The sequence below is a fragment of the Penaeus chinensis genome, chromosome 5 (assembly GCF_019202785.1).
Source record: "Penaeus chinensis breed Huanghai No. 1 chromosome 5, ASM1920278v2, whole genome shotgun sequence".
Lineage (NCBI taxonomy): Eukaryota > Metazoa > Arthropoda > Malacostraca > Decapoda > Penaeidae > Penaeus > Penaeus chinensis.
In genome coordinates, this window is record NC_061823.1 from 33,718,155 (window position 1) to 33,738,309 (window position 20,155).

A 20,155-nucleotide genomic window follows, 5' to 3' on the forward strand; every position below is an offset into this window, starting at 1 on the left:
GCTTTTCGTCCGTTTTGGGATATAATGGTGGTGTAGTGCAGTGCAAATCTACCGACCACGAAAATTGACATGGCCATTTCTCTCTATAAGTTGTCTGGATTGAAGAAGTGATGATTACAATATATTATAATGCATGCCAGAGTATATATATATGTATATATGCATATATTCATATGAAAACATGTGTAAACTGGAAATCAATTAGATTCAATTTGCAGTATATGACTGCATAACACACGGATTATGGATATACGCGTTTGTTTTCATTTGTTATATACTTTACATATACATACACACATGTATATTTACATATACATACACACATGTATATTTACATATACATACACACATGTATATTTACATATACATACACACATGTATATTTACATATACATACACACATGTATATTTACATATACATACACACATGTATATTTACATATACATACACACATGTATATTTACATATACATACACACATGTATATTTACATATACATACACACATGTATATTTACATATACATACACACATGTATATTTACATATACATACACACATGTATATTTACATATACATACACACATGTATATTTACATATACATACACACATGTATATTTACATATACATACATACATATATATATATGTATATAATAAACAATAGGTCAAGGTCGGATGGTACGCTTCATACCGTTGGGAGGATGCAGGTACCCGCTTTATTTTCTCTTTTGACACTTCTGCAAGAGAGAGAGAGAGAGAGAGAGAGAGAGAGAGAGAGAGAGAGAGAGAGAGAGAGAGAGAGAGAGCGAGAGATGACAGACCAAGCCACACAGGGTACAGCTCCACCACCTCGTCCTCGGGCCTTGGGACAAGTGGAACTTTCGGGTGTTTCACATCTACCTTCCTTAACAAACGAATCCTTTCATTCACTAGCACAAAGGTCACACTCTTTCGTTGATATATATGTGTATATAAATGTATATACGCATAAATATATATATATATATATATATATTATATATAGAGAGATATATACACACACATCTTCGGGAGTGACTCTACCTCGCGACATTAGGCCTTTGAAAAAAAAAACAAAAAAACAGTAACCTTTGGTAAATCATGGCACGCTTCGTTAGCTATTGTGATGGTGATAATGTCCGGAATCATGGGAAGCTCAATGCCAGTCAGGTTACACTTTTTAACTTTCCCTTCAAATTTCAAATAAAGGCTGCTGCCCCCATCGCACCGCCGCCCATTTGCCATTGGTGCCAAACATGGATTCAAGGATTTACTCGTTTTGAGGAGCAAGTTCTCGATAGAACAGTAACATGTACATTTGTATTAACATTGTCGTACTTTCAGTGCTGTGAGGCAGTACGTGAAGGTGGATTTGTTGTAGTTGTTGCGGGAAGGTTTCCCCTTCATGGTTTGCCGTCCTTGGGGCCCGGAGGTGAACCGGTTGGACTTCAGGTAGTGAGTGTGGATATTCTTACCTTCTTGAGGGGAAGAAAGAGTATTCTCCTGAATGTCCCGGTATTGACGTCATGTCGGTGAGTTCGGTCTATTGAGACCAGTTTTGTGTTGCTTGGTGCGAGCAAAGGCTCCTCTAGTTTTTTTTTCAAATATTCTTCGTACTACTTGGTCGGTCAGCAGTAAAGATTTTTATTTTTTTTATTTAGCGTAATGTCAGATCTTACTTTTGAGGTGCTAAAATCTCAGGCTGAAGCATTAGGCCTTCAAGGAAATGATATTCCTCAATATGTCCTTAGTCAACAGACGCTTGCACGAGAGGAGAGAGCAAAAGAAAGAGCCTTTCAGAAAGAACAATTAGAAGCAGAGAAAGAAAAGGGTTAAACTCGAACATGACCTTCAGATGGCTCGTTTAAAAAATTCTTCAGCCAGTTCAATCACTCGGGCTCTTTTTGGAGGTGCCTCGTGTCCTAGTTTACCAGTCTTTAAAGATGAGGAAGATATAACCTCCTACCAAATCAAGTTTGAGCGCCTTTCTAGCCTGTTAAATATCAAAGAAGAAACATTAGCTATTAGAGTAGGAAGTTTGTTGACAGGAAAGGCAGTTGATATCTACACCTCGCTGCCTCCGGAAATTACATCAGATTATCAGTTGTTAAAAAAAGCTCTCTTGTGGGGTTATAGTAAAACTCCAGCTAGTTATAGGAATGACTTTAGATCTGCTAAAATAAAATATGGTGAAACCTATGAGCAATTTGCTGTAAGGCTAGGTCGGTTATTTGACTATTGGGTGGATGCGTGCGCCATCACAAAAGATTATACATCTCTTCGTGATTTTATGTTGCTGGACCAACTAATGTCTTCCATTTCACCAGATCTGCGAGTATATGTGAAAGAACACAACGTCTCTTCTTTATCTGATGCAGTAAGTCTGTCAGATAATTGGGCCTCTGCTCACAGTGCATACCCCAAGTCATATCAGTCCTCTGACCAAGGTAAGAGAAGTGTGGCTCCAAAGTTCTCAACTCCAGCTCATTCAGCTATGAATAGGGATTTTTCATCTGTGAAGTGTCATGGGTGTGGTGACGTAGGACACATAAGGTCTCGCTGTCCTAAAAATCCCCTAGCTTACAAACAATATTCCTCAGTTACAACTCATAAAGTTGGATTTAGTCTGAGTGACAGAGGAAATTCTAAGTTTATGACAGCTGGTACCTTGAATGGGGTGTGGGTATCCACTATTCTCAGAGATACAGGGTGCACTTGTGTTATTGTATCTGACAAGGTTTTACCTGATGTTGATGTCTCTAGTGCTGATCTGGTGGGGATAGAAGATTATCTGGGCCGAGTGGATTATTTCCCCAAAATTAAATGCTTCTCGAAGTGTCCATACTTCGAAGGTTGGGTTGATGTAGTGAGAGCACCAATTAAATTTTGCAGTATTTTGGTTGGGAATGTACCAGGGGCACATGCTCCCAAATTATCTCCAGATTCTGACTTTAATGTAACTCGACATTCACATACCACTCTTGATTCTTCTTTTGCAATTCAAACTAGATCCTCTAAAGTAAAAAGGGTTCACCCTTTAGTCTTACCAGAGATTGAACCCCTTAAAGTAACTCCAAAGGAATTTGCAAAATTGCAGGCAGAATGTCATTCTCTGACCCAATTTTGGAAAAAAATTAAGACCAATGAAATTGATAAAATGCGAGACGGCACAGAGTTTAAGTATGAGATAAGAAATGGTCTACTTTACCGTACTTGTGTTGCTTCACAGCACTGTGAAAGGGTAGGTAAATCTTCCCTAGTAGTACCTAGCGAATGTAGAGCTATCATTCTCTCAGTAGGACATGAGAGCCCCTTGGCTGGTCATTTCTCTCATCGGAAATCAGAAATGCGTATTAAGGACCATTTCTATTGGCCAAACATGGGGGCTGAAATCAGGGATTTCTGTAAATCTTGTGATAAGTGTCAGAGGATGTCGACTAAAGGTAGAGTAAGACCAGTACCATTAAAGTCTATGCCTATTTTAACGGAGCCATTTTCTCGCGTTTCCATTGACTTGGTAGGTCCTTTATCTCCTCCATCTTCTGAGGGTCACCGTTATATCTTAACCTTGATAGATTTTGCAACTGGTTTTCCAGAAGCATTACCTCTTAAAGAGATTGATTCCATATCTGTAGCCGAAGCCCTTCTGGTGATCTTTTCAAGGGTTGGTATACCTCGGGAAATTTTGTCTGATAGAGGAAGACAATTTGTTTCCCAACTAATGGGTGAATTACACAAATTATTGGGAGTTAAGCCACTTTTTACTACTCCCTATCATCCTAGTGGGAATGGAAGGGTGGAAAGACTTCATGCAACTCTAAAAGCTTCCCTAAGGAAATTGTGTAGCGACAAACCACGAGAATGGCACAGATATCTCGTCCCCACATTGTTTGCTATGCATGAGATTCCTAGCGATCGAACTGGGTTTTCAGCTTTCGAGCTACTTTATGGACGGACAGTCCGAGGGCCACTTTCAGTTTTAAGGGACTTGTGGGAAGACACAACCATTAAGGATGATGATAGATCTTCTTTTCAATATGTCATTGAATTAAAAGATAAGTTGGAAGAGTGTGCCAAAATTGCAGCTAAAAATGCTGAGATTAGTTCCTCTAAATTCAAATCATACTTTGACTTAAAATCTCAGGATAGGAAATTTAATCCAGGTGAGGAAGTTCTTGTACTCCTCCCTGATAGCAGTAACAAATTACTCTTGTCATGGAAAGGCCCATATACTGTTCTGGAATGCCGTAACAAGGTAAATTATCTTATAGATGAAGGTGGAAAACCCAAGTTGCTTCATGCTAACCTTCTAAAGAAGTATCATAGGAGAGCCATAAGTTGCCAATCTAATGTTATGGACGAAGAAAGTAAGATAGATGTAGAAACCAACCCAAAAGTAGTTCAGAATTGCATTCTTGAAGATGCTGAATTGTGCAATAGTAATTTTCCTTTAACTACTGATGGAGAAATGTCCATTTTGCCCGAGAAAGACCAACCTGATGTTTGCTCTGATCTTTCAGCAGAGCAGAAATCTGATATTCAATCATTAACTACCAATTTTCGAGATGTATTTTCATTAATTCCTGGTTGTACCAACACCTTAGAGCATGATATTGAAGTTAATACTACAGAACGTATTAAGTCTAAGATTTACCCCATTCCAATACATTTAAAGTCGCACTTTGAAGCGGAAGTAGACCGATTACTTGAACAAGGGATAATACAGCTATCGTCCTCCCCGCATTCGTCTCCAGTTGTCATGGTAAAAAAGTCAGATGGTAGCTACCGTATGGCCATAGATTATCGAGCTGTTAACTCTGTAACTAATTTCCATGCTGAGCCAGCTTGCAATATGGAAGAAGACCTGTATAAATTTTCAGGATGTAAATATTTCTCCGAGTTAGATCTTACTAAAGCTTATTACCAAGTCAAACTTTCAGAGAAAGCCAGACCTTTAACGGCATTTCCCTCACACAAGGGTCTAATGGAATTTTGCCGAATGCCTTTCGGGTTGGTAAATGCTTGTGCCACTTATGTTCGCCTTATGCGCATTGTTTTAGCTGGGTTAAAGAATGTTTCCTTCTACTTTGATAATATTTTCATCCATACTAAAACTTGGGAAGAACATACTCAGGCCATTCTTTCAGTACTACAAAGATTACGTGAGCACAACCTCACTGCCAAACCTTCCAAGTGTAGATTCGGTTTTAAGTCTATTCCGTATTTAGGATTTATTCTTGATGGTAACTATTTGCATCCAAAGCTTGATAAAATAGAAGCCATACTTAGTTTACCACCACCTTGCACAAAGAAGACTTCCTTGGCTTAATTTCATTTTATAGGATGTTCATTCCGCAAGCATCTACTTTGACAAGCTCTTTATCAGACTTGTTACGTAAAAATGTTAGTGAACCCCTGAAGTGGACAGATGAATTGAATAAAGTCTTTGAACAATTGAAAACGGCATTAGCTTCCAAACCCATATTAAAGATACCTGATGTTTCCCTTCCTTTTGTCTTACGAACAGATTCATCGGATGTTGGGCTTGGAGCCGTTCTTCTACAGTACGTAGATGGTCGTCCATTTCCTGTGGCATACGCTAGTCGAAAACTATTAGACAGAGAGAGGAGGTATTCAACCATCGAGAAAGAAGGCTTGTCTATAATATTCGGTATAAATCGTTTTAAGTACTATTTAATAGGTCAAGAATTTATCTTAGAAGTAGACCACAAGCCATTAATTTATATGAATAAATTCAAGGGGTCCAACAATAGACTTTTACGGTGGTCTTGAAGTTTGCAATCATATCGTTTTCGGTTGGTTCACGTTGCAGGACGTGATAATCTTGGAGCGGATTTACTAAGTCGTTCCGGAAATTAACTTGACTTTTTGAAATACATCTGTTGGGAGAAGTGTCAAATTTGAAATTATGAAATCTCCCACTATCGTATTTAGTACTTAAATACTGGGGACTACTTTGCTGAATATGTTCACTCCACAGCCTTTGTGGAAGTGGAATGAAAACTAAGATTTTTTTTCCCCCCTTTTTTTGTTTGTCTACTCCCTGTAGTTGCTAATAATTTATTTTATAATCTATATATATACAAGTTTAAGTGAGCGGTACTGTATATTAAATGTATTATCTAAATGTGACAATGACTAGTGGACCGTTGTTGTAAGCATCTTGAAGTAAGAGGTTTGGGTTATCTTGTAAATAAGGATTATAGAAGCTTATCGTTATTAACACATGTTGAAAGCTGTCGTCTTTAGTTTCCCACTTAAAACATTGTTTGTATCTATCTGTTGGATAGATACTTGTTGGGGGAGCCGTGTGAAGATGTGCGGTTATTATTTGCCTTTTTAAATATTGAAACTGTTGCGCCTGCGTACGTGGCGGTTCGATATGGATTCGGTGGTCGAATCCAGATCCGAATCCCGGTTCGATCCTGAGCCTGGTTGTTGGGTAGTGGGTACGGGGTTCCTCACTCTACTCGACCATAGCCGTAAGGTGAGGTTCTCTCCCTATCCTAGTTTTGGTAATTTTCTTTTTCTTTTTGTGAGGAATCTGTACAGTGTGGATAAACCATTATATTTTTGCCAAACATGCAGAAGAACCTACTTGTGTCAAGGGCCAGGCACGGAGGCTTCATTATTATTTCCAAAACTGACCATCCAAGACTGACCATCCATATCCACGTGGCCGCTTCAAGGTTACGCCTCCCACAAGTTATTCGTGGCCATTGGTGGAAAGAAGTGTCTTGCTCTTATTCTGAACTGAATACAACTGACTTGGAAAAACGGAACATTGTTATTTTTGAACTTTCGTGTGTCCATTTATTGTAAATAAACCTTTGTTTTGAATGTTCTGCATGTTTGCTTGTGTCCTCAAAATTAGAAAATCCTCTATGAACCTAAAAGATCCTGGTATTTACATATACACATACACGTACATATATGTATACATAGCATGCAGAGATTTATATATTTATATAAACAAATGCATGTGTATATATATATATATATTATTGCATGTATAGATTTATATGTGCATTTATCCATACATATATATATTTTGTATTTCATGTACAGATTCATAATATATATATATATATACATTTTCACTTATATATAGGGTTGTGATATGTTTAACAGAAAACCTGTTTTTTGATGCCTAGTTTGTGTTGATCCCAGCCAATTTTGACATGAATGGGTTTAAGGCTGGCAAGAAATACAAGCGCAGACGCATACGTACGAATAACATTATTATTGTTGTTGTTATTTACTTTACACAATCTATTTACAGTATTCATGCCTCATGCTGTTCATAGTTGAAAATAATAGGATGGTACATGGGGTTAATTGATTCCAAGAGAGTACTTCAGGCCAGCTGGAAACGCTTTTCATTAAAGAGTTAACCTAATGTCACATGATTTAAACATTCAGATTTCATATATATTTTACTTATTCTACTTTCAGCATTATGCGATGCCTAAGCAATAAATCCGTATTAATTAATATTTAAGGCATGTACTTACTTAAAAATTACGAAATTAATATATGTACCTTGAAAACAAGCTTCCTATTCATGCCTTCTCTAATCGCCGATTCCTCGGTAGTATAGTGGTGAGTATCCCCGCCTGTCACGCGGGAGACCGGGGTTCGATTCCCCGCCGGGGAGGCTTTTCGTCAGCTTTGGGATATAATGGTGGTGTAGTGCAGTGCAAATCTACCGACCACGAAAAGTAAAAGGGCCATTTCTCTCTATAAGTTGTCTGGATTAAAGAAGTGATGATTACTATATATTATAATGCACATCAGAATATATACATACACATACACATCTATATGTATATACATACATACATGCATATATGTATGAAAAACTTGTATGAAAAAGTTTGCAGTATATGACTGCATAACAAATGGAACATGGATATACGCGTTTGTATTCATACTTATTATATACTTTACATGTACACTCATACACACACACACATATATATTTATATATATATATATATATATATTTACATATACATACATACATATATATATATGCATATATATATATATGTAATAAATAATACATAGCAAGGCCGGATGGTACGCTTCACACCCTTGGGAGGATGTAGGTACCCGCTTTACTTTCTCTTTTGACACTTCTGAAAAAATAAGTAAGCATCCGCCCTCGCACGGAGCCGCCGCATAAAAGGACATGTTTCGTCAGAGAGAGAGAGAGAGAGAGAGAGAGAGAGAGAGAGAGAGAGAGAGAGAGAGAGAGAGAGAGAGACAGCAGACAGACTAAGCCACACAGGGTCCAGTTCCACCATATCTTCCTCGACCCCGGGGACAAGTGGAACTCTCGGGTGTTTCCACCTTCCTTAACAAACGACTCCTTTCATTCATCTGCACAAAGGACACCGTCCTTCGCTGATGTATATATATGTGTATTTATATATATATATGTATATATGCTTAAAAAATATATATATATTATATATATATACACACACACAACTTCGGGAGTGACTCAACCTCGCGACAGTAAGCCTTTGGAAAAAAAACAATAACCCTTGGTACATCAAGGCACGCTTCGTTAGCTGCAGTGATGGTGATAATGTCCGGTATCATGGGAAGCTCAATGAAAATCAGGTTCTCATCATGAAGATCTTTGCCAAGAAAAAAAAGGGCAGGTAGGGGCGTACCATGCGGCGAGGGAGGTGGGTAAGCACTTGTTGTGAACAAGGAAGGGAGAACCTCTGCCTTAGCCATAAAAATGCAACGAGATATTATCACAGTTATTTTCTGTAATGATCTCGAGAATCCGAAGGAATTCTCCACCAAATGACGCGGGGCTATCACTACGCATAGTAGGCCCTAGACGCTTGGTCATGATGAGTGTTGTTATGGACCTGAACAGTGAGAGAGGTGATTGTCTAATGTTATTATTTAAACAGGTTCCTCCGACCATCGCCACTCAGGAAGGTTACCTATGGAGGCTGGAATGGAGAGGCGATCCAGATACCATTGAAATATTTAGTTATTTGAAGGGTAAAACACTCTTCCGTGTTGATACTATGGTAGAAAAACCCACAATGCACAAACTAGGTTTATTGAAAGTGAGACTGCAGATTCGAAATCCTCCTTGATTCCATCCTCTACCATTTAGTTATATTAATCAGATGAGTCAGCTCCCATACTTGGAAGAAGACTATAAGAAGTAAGACATTGAACAGCGAACAGCAATAATTAACTGATTTCTGAGTATGGTGGGAACAAGTCAATAAAAGTAACGAGAAGGGAAAAGACTGCAATAAGGTAAATGAGAAAAAGGGAAAATATGAGAATAAGTCACATTTAGTGCAAGTATCAGCGTAAATTTCATAACTGATAGAAATGTACTGAATTGCTGATATCTCTTTATAATAAACGCAATATTTACATCACTGTAAAGGGTTTATTTGGTGATGGTGATGTTTTAATATCAATCAATGCTTCCAGGCGCCGGGTGATTATTTGGTTGTTTGCTTGTCGCGTGTACCTCCGATCTTCGCGACATGAGAGTACACCGAGTATGATGGCTATACTGACCCTGTAAAATGTAGTTTCAATACATGTCATAATAGCTGGAATAAAGTACCCACTGCAATAGACTCATGAGCAAACCAGAAAGTCCAACACCCTTACTCTTCAACTGGTCAAGTACATAGCTTGGCGCCACACACTTCGGTGGCCCAACTTTCAGCGACCCGAACTCACGTAGTTACAACTCGCCTATATCATCGATTTTTTTTTATGAGTATTTGTGAATATACATTTGGATTATGAATACAAGTTTCTTTTATTCCACCGTCATAAATCCTCGTATGTATGAATATTACATGTATAGTTTTATGCTAAATATGTATATATACGTACATGCATATGTGTATATATATAGATAAATATTACATGTATATATATATATTATATACGTATACGCACATGTATATAATATATATACACGTTACATGCATATATTTATTATGTATACATATATACATGCATACATATCGCAAAATTATATATAAAGTATATATATTGTTGAGATGTATTCAACTGAAAACCTGATTCTTGATGTATGATTTATGATTTTTTCCCATTGCAGGAAGTATTAATCCCAGACTATTTTGACAGGGCTGGGCTCAATGGAACATTTTGTTTAAGGCTGGCAAGAAATACAAGTGCAGACACATATGCCGGAATAATGCTTATATTATTATTGTTGTTGTTTTTATAAATGTGTATTCATATAATGTTCAACGCAAACACCTACTAAAAAATACGACTCTTATAAATGTACCATGACAACAGACTTCCTATTGATGACTGTAGTGATTGCCGATTCCTCGGTAGTATAGTGGTGAGTATCCCCGCCTGTCACGCGGGAGACCGGGGTTCGATTCCCCGCCGGGGAGGCTTTTCGTCCGTTTTGGGATATAATGGTGGTGTAGTGCAGTGCAAATCTACCGACCACGAAAATCGACATGGCCATTTCTCTCTATAAGTTGTCTGGATTAAAGAAGTGATGATTACAATATATTATAATGCATGTCAGAGTATATATATATATATATATGTATATATGCATATATTCATATGAAAACATGTGTAAACTGGAAATCAATTAGATTCAATTTGCAGTATATGACTGCATAACACACGGATTATGGATATACGCGTTTATTTTCATATTTGTTATATACTTTACATATACATACACACATGTATATTTACATATACATACACACATGTATATTTACATATACATACACACATGTATATTTACATATACATACATACATATATATATATGTATATAATAAACAATATATAGCAACGTCGGATGGTACGCCTCATACCGTTGGGAGGATGCAGATACCCGCTTTACTTTCTCTCTTGACACTTCTGCAACATAAGTAATATCCGCCCTCGAACGTTTCGTCAGACAGACAGACAGAGAGAGAGAGAGATAGATAGATAGATAGAGAGAGAGAGAGAGAGAGAGAGAGAGAGAGAGAGAGAGAGAGAGAGAGAGCGTGAGATGACAGACCAAGCCACTCAGGGTACAGCTCCACCACCTCGTCCTCGGGCCTTGGGACAAGTGGAACTTTCGGGTGTTTCACATCTACCTTCCTTAACAAACGACTCCTTTCATTCACTAGCACAAAGGTCACACTCTTTCGTTGATATGTATGTGTATATAAATGTATATATGCATATATATATATATATATAGTATATATATATATATAGATATACACACACACACTCATCTTCGGGAGTGACTCAACCTCGCGACATTAGGCCTTTGAAAAAAAAACCAAAAAACAGTAACCCTTGGTATATCATTGTGATGGTGATAATGTCCGGAATCATGGGAAGCTCAATGCCAGTCAGGTTACACTTTTTAACTTTCCCTTCAAATTTCGAATAAAGGCTGCTGCTCCCATCACACCGCCGCCCATTTGCCATTGGTGCCAAACATGGGGTTATGCAGCTGCTTTTCCTGACAGAATGGTGAGAAAACACACAATATTGCCATCCTTCTAATAGACCAATAAATAAGTTGCCAAAAAGCCTAGAATGCGCCCATACTGCAGTAGGTGGCTTTTCTGGAAAGATTACTCATGCTACTCAATAGACCCAATGCATGATACCAAGGTTTATCTGACCGACTCAGTCAAAGCAAAACATTGTGACAAAAACGAGGATCAAGGCAGACTAGACCACCAGGACCAAAGGGAGCGTCATTCCAGTGTCGCGGATCCTTCGGAAGTAATTCAACCTCACTACGGAATTTGGCTGCGTCCATCGTCCCGGTAAGACTACAGAAACCAGTAACCCTTGGGACATCTTGGCACGCTTCGCCAGCTATTGTGACAATGATAATGTCTAAAATCGTAGGAGGTTCAATGGTAGTCAGGATTTCCTCACTTGCCAAGAAAAAGAAATATATATATATAGTTATTCTACTTATTCTACTGCACTTCAACATTATGTGATGCCAAAACAGTAAATGAGTATTCATTCCATATTCAATGCAAGCCCCTACTCAAAATTCCGACTCTTCTAAATGCATCTTGAAAACAAACTCCCTATTCATACATATATTAAATGCCGATTCCTCGGTAGTATAGTGGTGAGTATCCCCGCCTGTCACGCGGGAGACCGGGGTTCGATTCCCTGCCGGGGAGGCTTTTCGTCAGCTGTGAACTATAGTTGTGGTGTAATGCAATGCAATTCTGCCGACCACAAAAAAGTTACATGGATGTGAAAAAAGGCCATTACTTTCTATAAGTGACACCACAGTGTGTGTGTGTGAATACATACACACATAAATACATATATGAATAACATGTATAAGACTAGAAATTAATCAATTAATTCAGTTTGCAGTATGTAACTGCATAACATATGTATCATGGATATACGTGCTTATATTCATACTTGTTATATACTTTACACACACACACACTTATACATACATATATATGTATATATATACATGTATATGTATATATATATTTATATACACATCTGCATGTATATATACATATATGTATATATACATATATATGTATACATACATTTTAAACAACATAGCAAGGCCGGATGATACGCTTCACACCCACCAGCTGCCTTTCTTCCTTGGGAGGTTGCAGGTACCCGCTTTACTTTCTCTTTTGACACTTCTGCATCCGCCCTCGATGGTAGCATAAAAGGACACATTTCGTCAGGCAGAGAGTGAAAGAGACAGCAGACAGATCAAGCCACACAGGGTCCAACTCCATCACCTCGTCCTCGACCCCGGGGACAAGGGGATCTCTCGGGGGTCTCACATCTATCTTCTTTAATAAAGCCATGAGTCACGACTCCTTTCATTCATCTGCACTAGGGCCACACTCTTTCGAATATATATGTGTGTATAATATATGTATGTATATATATGTATATATACATCTTCGAGATGTAAAAAAGAAAAACAAAAAAGGAAAAAAAAGAATATCATGGCACGCTCCGATAGATGTTGTGAGGGAGATAATGTCCGGAATCCTGGGAGGGTCAATGCCAGTCAGGTTTTCATCAAGTTTTTTAAGACCTTTTCCAAGAAAAAAAAAAAAAAAAAAAAAAAAAAAAACTAAACAAAACAGGTAGGGGCGTCCCATGCAACAAGTGAGGTGGGTAAGCATTTGTTCCTAAAGTATCGGTAACAGGTGAACAGGGAGTCGCATTCAGCTGACTACAATTGCGATGAACGAAAGGAGAGCCTCTGCCTTAGCCAGTTGACATAAGAATACCACGACATATTATCACAGTTACTCTCTGGGATGATCTCGAGAGAGTCCGAAATAATTCTCCACATAATGACGTAGGCCTGTTACTGACCTTGGTAGGCCCTAGACACTTTGTCATGAAGAGTATTGTTATGGACGTGAATAGTGAACCATGAACGACCATGTTACCGGGACTGTGTCAAATGTTAAACAGGTTCCTCCAACCACCGCCACTAAATTAGGAAGGAGGTTACATCTAGAGTGTAAATGCGATCCCATTTAACATTTCGATCGGATGAGTCAGCTCTCATACCTAGAATAAGACCATCAGAAGTAAACAAGACCTGGACGGAACTTGCCATGACAAATATTAATGAATAGCAACAAATTAACTCATTTCTGAGTGTGATGTGAACAAGCCAATAACAGCAAGAGAGAAAAATGGGAATAAAGAAAGGGAAGAGATGGGGGTAAGTCACATTTAGTGCGAGGCTCTACGTAAAATTTTAGACATAGAAATGCACTGAATTGTTGATATTTCTATATAATAAGCAGAATATTCATATCATTCATCGTTACTAAATCCTCGGTAACACACACACATACATATATATTCCATGTATAGTTTTATATAGTATAATCTTATAAGTATATTTATATACATGTATGTACAGTTAGATAATACATATTAGTTTTATATTATATATATATAGATATATATTACATGTATAGATCTATATTAGATATGTATATATATACATATATATTACATGCACATGCACACACACACACACACACACACACACACACACACACACACACACACACACACACACACACACACACACACACAACACACACACACACACACATATTACATGTATATTTTTTATATCGTATATGTATACTTACAAACATATATGTATATATATATGATATGCACAAACTTATATATAAAGTATATATATATTGCGATTTATTCAACAGAAAACTTGGTTCTGGATGTATCATTTATGATTCTTTCCCATTGCGGGCAGTTTTGATCACAGACTATTTTGATGGAGTTGGGCTCAATGGAGCATTCTGTTTAAGGCTGGCAAGAAACACAAGGCGCATACATCGGAATAACATTATCATCATTATTATTATTATTATTATTATTATTCATTTCCACTCTTACAAGTCACGGGAGACCCCCTTGATAGAGGAGTTAATCTAGTGTCACATTGTTAAAACATTCAGATTTTGTATATAATCCTTAATTATACTTTCAGCATTATGTTATGCCTAAACAATAAATGCCTAAACAATAAATACTCATTTAATATTCAACGCAAGTCCCTACTCGTAAATTACGACTTTTATAACTGTACCCGTAAAAACAATCTTCATGCCCATTTTAAATGCCAATTCCTCGGTAGTATAGTGGTGAGTATCCCCGCCTGTCACGCGGGAGACCGGGGTTCGATTCCCCGCCGGGGAGGCTTTTTGTGAGCCGTGGGCTATAGTGGTGGTGTAATGCAGTGCAAATCTGCCGAGTACGAAACAAATATGAATTTGTGAAAAGACGCCCTATTTGTTCTATAAAAAGTAACAACACTATTGTCTGGTTTAAATATTATATAAATATTTTATATGTCAAAGCACACACACACACACACACACACACACACACACACACACACACGCACACACACATATATATGACATGAATAACACTTATAAAACTGGAAATTAATTAGATTTCTAGCATGTGATCGCATTACTTGTGAATACACATATATATACATAAACACATGCATACATACAAACACATGCATACATATATATGTGCTTGTGTATATATACGTATATATATATGTATAAAGACAAATTTATAATATTTTATACAACATGCCAAAGTAGATTATATATATATATATATATATATATATTTATATATATGTATGTATAACATGAATAACATGTATAACACTCAAAATCAATTATATTCAATTTCCAGTATGTGATTGCATAACCCATGGATCCTGTGACTTACAGTATGTATAAGCGTTTGTATTCATACTTGTTATGTACTTTATATATACATAAATACATAAATATATATATACATATATACATATATATTTATACACATACATGTGTTTCCTACATGCAATGTAAGATCATTTCTATGGTTGATAGGTTATACCTTTTTCTAATTCTCCTTCAAAAACTCAAAGGCTGCTGCCCCCATCACGCCGCCGCCTACACCATTGTCATTTGTCATTGGTGCTAAGCATGGGGTTATGCAGCTGCTGTTACTGATGTTCTTGACAGAATAGTGAGAAACCACAGAATATTGCCATCATTCTAACAGACCAAGAAATAAGTTGCCGAAAAGTCAAGAATGGAAAGATTGCTCATTCTACTCAAAATACCCAATGTATAATGCAGAAGATTGTGACAAAGACAAAGATAAAGGCAGACTAGACTACATGGACAAATGGGAGTGTTTTTCCAGAGTCGCGGATCCTTTAGGAGTGATTAACCTCGTTACTGCGTCCACTACAACAGTAATCCATTGCAAGAAACTAGTAACCCTTGGGACATCATGGCACGCTGCGCCAGCTATCGTGATGGTGATTATGTACGAAAACTCAACGCGGATACAGAAGTGTCAAAAGAGAAAGTAAAGCGGGTACCTGGAACCTCCCAAGGAAGAAAGGCAACTGGTGGGTGTGAGGCGTACCATCCGGCCTTGCTTTGCTATTCTTCTAATAGACCAATAAATAAGTTGCCAAAAAGCCTAGAATGCGCCCATACTACAGTAGGTGGCTTTTCTGGAAAAATTACTCATGCTACTTAATAGACCCAATGCATGATACCAAGGTTTATCTGACCGACTCAGTCAAAGCAAAACATTGTGACAAAAACGAGGATCAAGGCAGACTAGACCACCAGGACCAAAGGGAGCGTCATTCCAGTGTCGCGGATCCTTCGGAAGTAATTCAACCTCACTACGGAATTTGGCTGCGTCCATCGTCCCGGTAAGACTACAGAAACCAGTAACCCTTGGGACATCTTGGCACGCTTCGCCAGCTATTGTGACAATGATAATGTCTAAAATCGTAGGAGGTTCAATGGTAGTCAGGATTTCATCACTTGCCAAGAAAAAGAAATATATATATAGTTATTCTACTTATTCTACTGCACTTTCAACATTATGTGATGCCAAAACAGTAAATGAGTATTCATTCCATATTCAATGCAAGCCCCTACTCAAAATTCCGACTCTTCTAAATGCATCTTGAAAACAAACTCCCTATTCATACATATATTAAATGCCGATTCCTCGGTAGTATAGTGGTGAGTATCCCCGCCTGTCACGCGGGAGACCGGGGTTCGATTCCCCGCCGGGGAGGCTTTTCGTCAGCTGTGAGCTATAGTTGTGGTGTAATGCAATGCAATTCTGCCGACCACAAAAAGTTACATGGATGTGAAAAAAGGCCAATACTTTCTATAAGTGACACCACAGTGTGTGTGTGTGAATACATACACACATAAATACATATATGAATAACATGTATAAGACTAGAAATTAATCAATTAATTCAGTTTGCAGTATGTAACTGCATAACATATGTATCATGGATATACGTGCTTATATTCATACTTGTTATATACTTTACACACACACTCACATATACATACATATATATGTATATATACATGTATATGTATATATATACACATCTGCATGTATATATATATGTATATATACATATATATGTATACATACATTTTAAACAACATAGCAAGGCCGGATGATACGCTTCACACCCACCAGCTGCCTTTCTTCCTTGGGAGGTTGCAGGTACCCGCTTTACTTTCTCTTTTGACACTTCTGCATCCGCCCTCGATGGTAGCATAAAAGGACACATTTCGTCAGGCAGAGAGTGAAAGAGACAGCAGACAGATCAAGCCACACAGGGTCCAACTCCATCACCTCGTCCTCGACCCCGGGGACAAGGGGATCTCTCGGGGGTCTCACATCTATCTTCTTTAATAAAGCCATGAGTCACGACTCCTTTCATTCATCTGCACTAGGGCCACACTCTTTCGAATATATATGTGTGTATAATATATGTATGTATATATGTATATATACATCTTCGAGATGTAAAAAAGAAAAACAAAAAAGGAAAAAAAAAGAATATCATGGCACGCTCCGATAGATGTTGTGAGGGAGATAATGTCCGGAATCCTGGGAGGGTCAATGCCAGTCAGGTTTTCATCAAGTTTTTTAAGACCTTTTCCAAGAAAAAAAAAAAAAAAAAAAAAAAAACTAAACAAAACAGGTAGGGGCGTCCCATGCAACAAGTGAGGTGGGTAAGCATTTGTTCTTAAAGTATCGGTAACAGGTGAACAGGGAGTCGCATTCAGCTGACTACAATTGCGATAAACGAAAGGAGAGCCTCTGCCTTAGCCAGTTGACATAAGAATGCCACGACATATTATCACAGTTACTCTCTGGGATGATCTCGAGAGAGTCCGAAATAATTCTCCACATAATGACGTAGGCCTGTTACTGACCTTGGTAGGCCCTAGACACTTGGTCATGAAGAGTATTGTTATGGACGTGAATAGTGAACCATGAACGACCATGTTACTGGGACTGTGTCAAATGTTAAACAGGTTCCTCCAACCACCGCCACTAAGTTAGGAAGGAGGTTACTTCTAGAGCAGGGGTTCCCAAACTTTTTGTTCCTCAGTACCCCTTAGGCTTTTTATAGGTTCCCATGTACCCCTAACACTAAAAATTAAGCTTAATAGTAAAAAAGGACATTTTAATATTTTAATTATTTAAGTCTGCATGTTTAGATTACATAGGCATCTTAAATGATGAAAACAGAAATAAAGCAATTACTAAGGTTTCAATAAAGGTGGTGCTAATCAACACAAAGAAAATGAGAAAAGTGCAATCTGAGTGCAGATTACAACACCATGTATTGTGCAAGTAATTGTTTCCTTCAGACCAAATGTACCCCCTGAAACGTGCAAATGTACCCCTGGGGGTACATGTACCCCAGTTTGGGAACCCCTGTTCTAGAGTGTAAATGCGATCCCATTTAACATTTCGATCGGATGAGTCAGCTCTCATACCTAGAATAAGACCATCAGAAGTAAACAAGACCTGGACGGAACTTGCCATGACAAATATTAATGAATAGCAACAAATTAACTCATTTCTGAGTATGATGGGAACCAGCCAATAACAGCAAGAGAGAAAAATGGGAATAAGGAAAGGGAAGAGATGGGGGTAAGTCACAGTTAGTGCGAGGCTCTACGTAAAATTTTAGTCTGATAAAATGCACTGAATTGTTGATATGTCTATATAATAAGCACAATATTCAAATCATTCATCGTTACTAAATCCTCGGTAGCACACACACATACATATATATTCCATGTATAGTTTTATATAGTATAATCTTATAAGTATATTTATATACATGTATGTACAGTTAGATATTACATATTAGATTTATATTACATATGCATATATATATATATATATATATATATATATATTACAGGTATAGATTTATATGTACATACATATATATATATATAAATATAAATACATATATTTTATATATATATATATATATATATATATATATATATATATATATTACATGTATAGATCTATATTAGATATGTATATATATACATATATATTACATGTACACACACACACACACACACACACACACACACACACACACACACACATACATATATATATATGTATATATATATATATATTACATGCATATTTGTATATCATATATGTATACATACAAACACATATGTATATACATATATATATATATATATATATATATATATATATGATATGCACAAACTTATATATAAATTATATATATATTGTTGCGATTTATTCAACAGAAAACTTGGTTCTGGATGTATCATTTATGATTCTTTCCCATTGCGGGCAGTTTTGATCCCAGACTATTTTGATGGAGTTGGGCTCAATGGAGCATTCTGTTCAAAGCTGGCAAGTAACACAAGGCGCATAAGTCGGAATAACATTATCATCATTATTATCATTAGTATTTGTATTACTTTTCACTCTTACAAGTCACGGGAGACGCCCTTGATAGAGGAGTTAATCTAGTGTCACATTGTTAAAACATTCAGATTTTGTATATAATCCTTTATTATACTTTCAGCATTATGTGATGCCTAAACAGTAAATACCTAAACAATAAATACTCATTTAATATTCAACGCAAGTCCCTACTCATAAATTACGACTTTTATAACTGTACCCTAAAAACAAACTTCATCCCATTTAAAATGCCAATTCCTCGGTAGTATAGTGGTGAGTATCCCCGCCTGTCACGCGGGAGACCGGGGTTCGATTCCCCGCCGGGGAGGCTTTTTGTGAGCCGTGGGCTATAGTGGTGGTGTAATGCAGTGCAAATCTGCCGAGTACGAAAAAAATATGAATTTGTGAAAAGACGCCCGGTTTTTCTATAAAAAGTAACAACACTATTGTCTGGTTTAAATAATATATAAATACTTTATATGTCAAAGCACACACACACACACACACACACACACACACACACACACACACACACACACGCACATACATATATTTGACATGAATAACACTTATAAGACTGGAAATTAATTAGATTTCTAGCATGTGATCGCATTACTTGTGAATACACATATATATACATAAACACATGCATACATACAAACACATGCATACATATATATGTGCTTGTGTATATATATGTTT

The 20,155-nt window shown here is 37.2% G+C and overlaps 1 protein-coding gene and 5 non-coding genes across 6 annotated transcripts; all 6 read left to right on the top strand.

The window, feature by feature from the left end:
• The first annotated feature begins 1,874 nt into the window (after window positions 1-1,874).
• On the top strand, window positions 1,875-5,348 carry LOC125025584. Its single transcript, XM_047613608.1, has one exon. It carries the CDS (start codon window positions 1,875-1,877, stop codon window positions 5,346-5,348), a length of 3,474 nt encoding a protein of 1,157 aa, XP_047469564.1.
• A 2,277-nt stretch (window positions 5,349-7,625) lies between these two features.
• Window positions 7,626-7,697, top strand: Trnad-guc. Its single transcript has one exon. It is a non-coding gene; the product is annotated as a tRNA-Asp (tRNA).
• A 2,707-nt stretch (window positions 7,698-10,404) lies between these two features.
• Trnad-guc lies at window positions 10,405-10,476 on the top strand. Its single transcript has one exon. It is a non-coding gene; the product is annotated as a tRNA-Asp (tRNA).
• Window positions 10,477-14,746: 4,270 nt separating this feature from the next.
• Window positions 14,747-14,818, top strand: Trnad-guc. The gene has a single exon. It is a non-coding gene; the product is annotated as a tRNA-Asp (tRNA).
• Window positions 14,819-16,666: 1,848 nt separating this feature from the next.
• Window positions 16,667-16,738, top strand: Trnad-guc. The gene has a single exon. It is a non-coding gene; the product is annotated as a tRNA-Asp (tRNA).
• A 2,971-nt stretch (window positions 16,739-19,709) lies between these two features.
• Window positions 19,710-19,781, top strand: Trnad-guc. Its single transcript has one exon. It is a non-coding gene; the product is annotated as a tRNA-Asp (tRNA).
• Window positions 19,782-20,155: the final 374 nt, after the last annotated feature.

What these genes read in the sequence shown, in the direction of transcription:
- LOC125025584 (XM_047613608.1), top strand. Translation starts at nt 1,875, where the DNA reads ATGGCTCGTTTAAAAAATTCTTCAGCCAGTTCAATCACTCGGGCTCTT.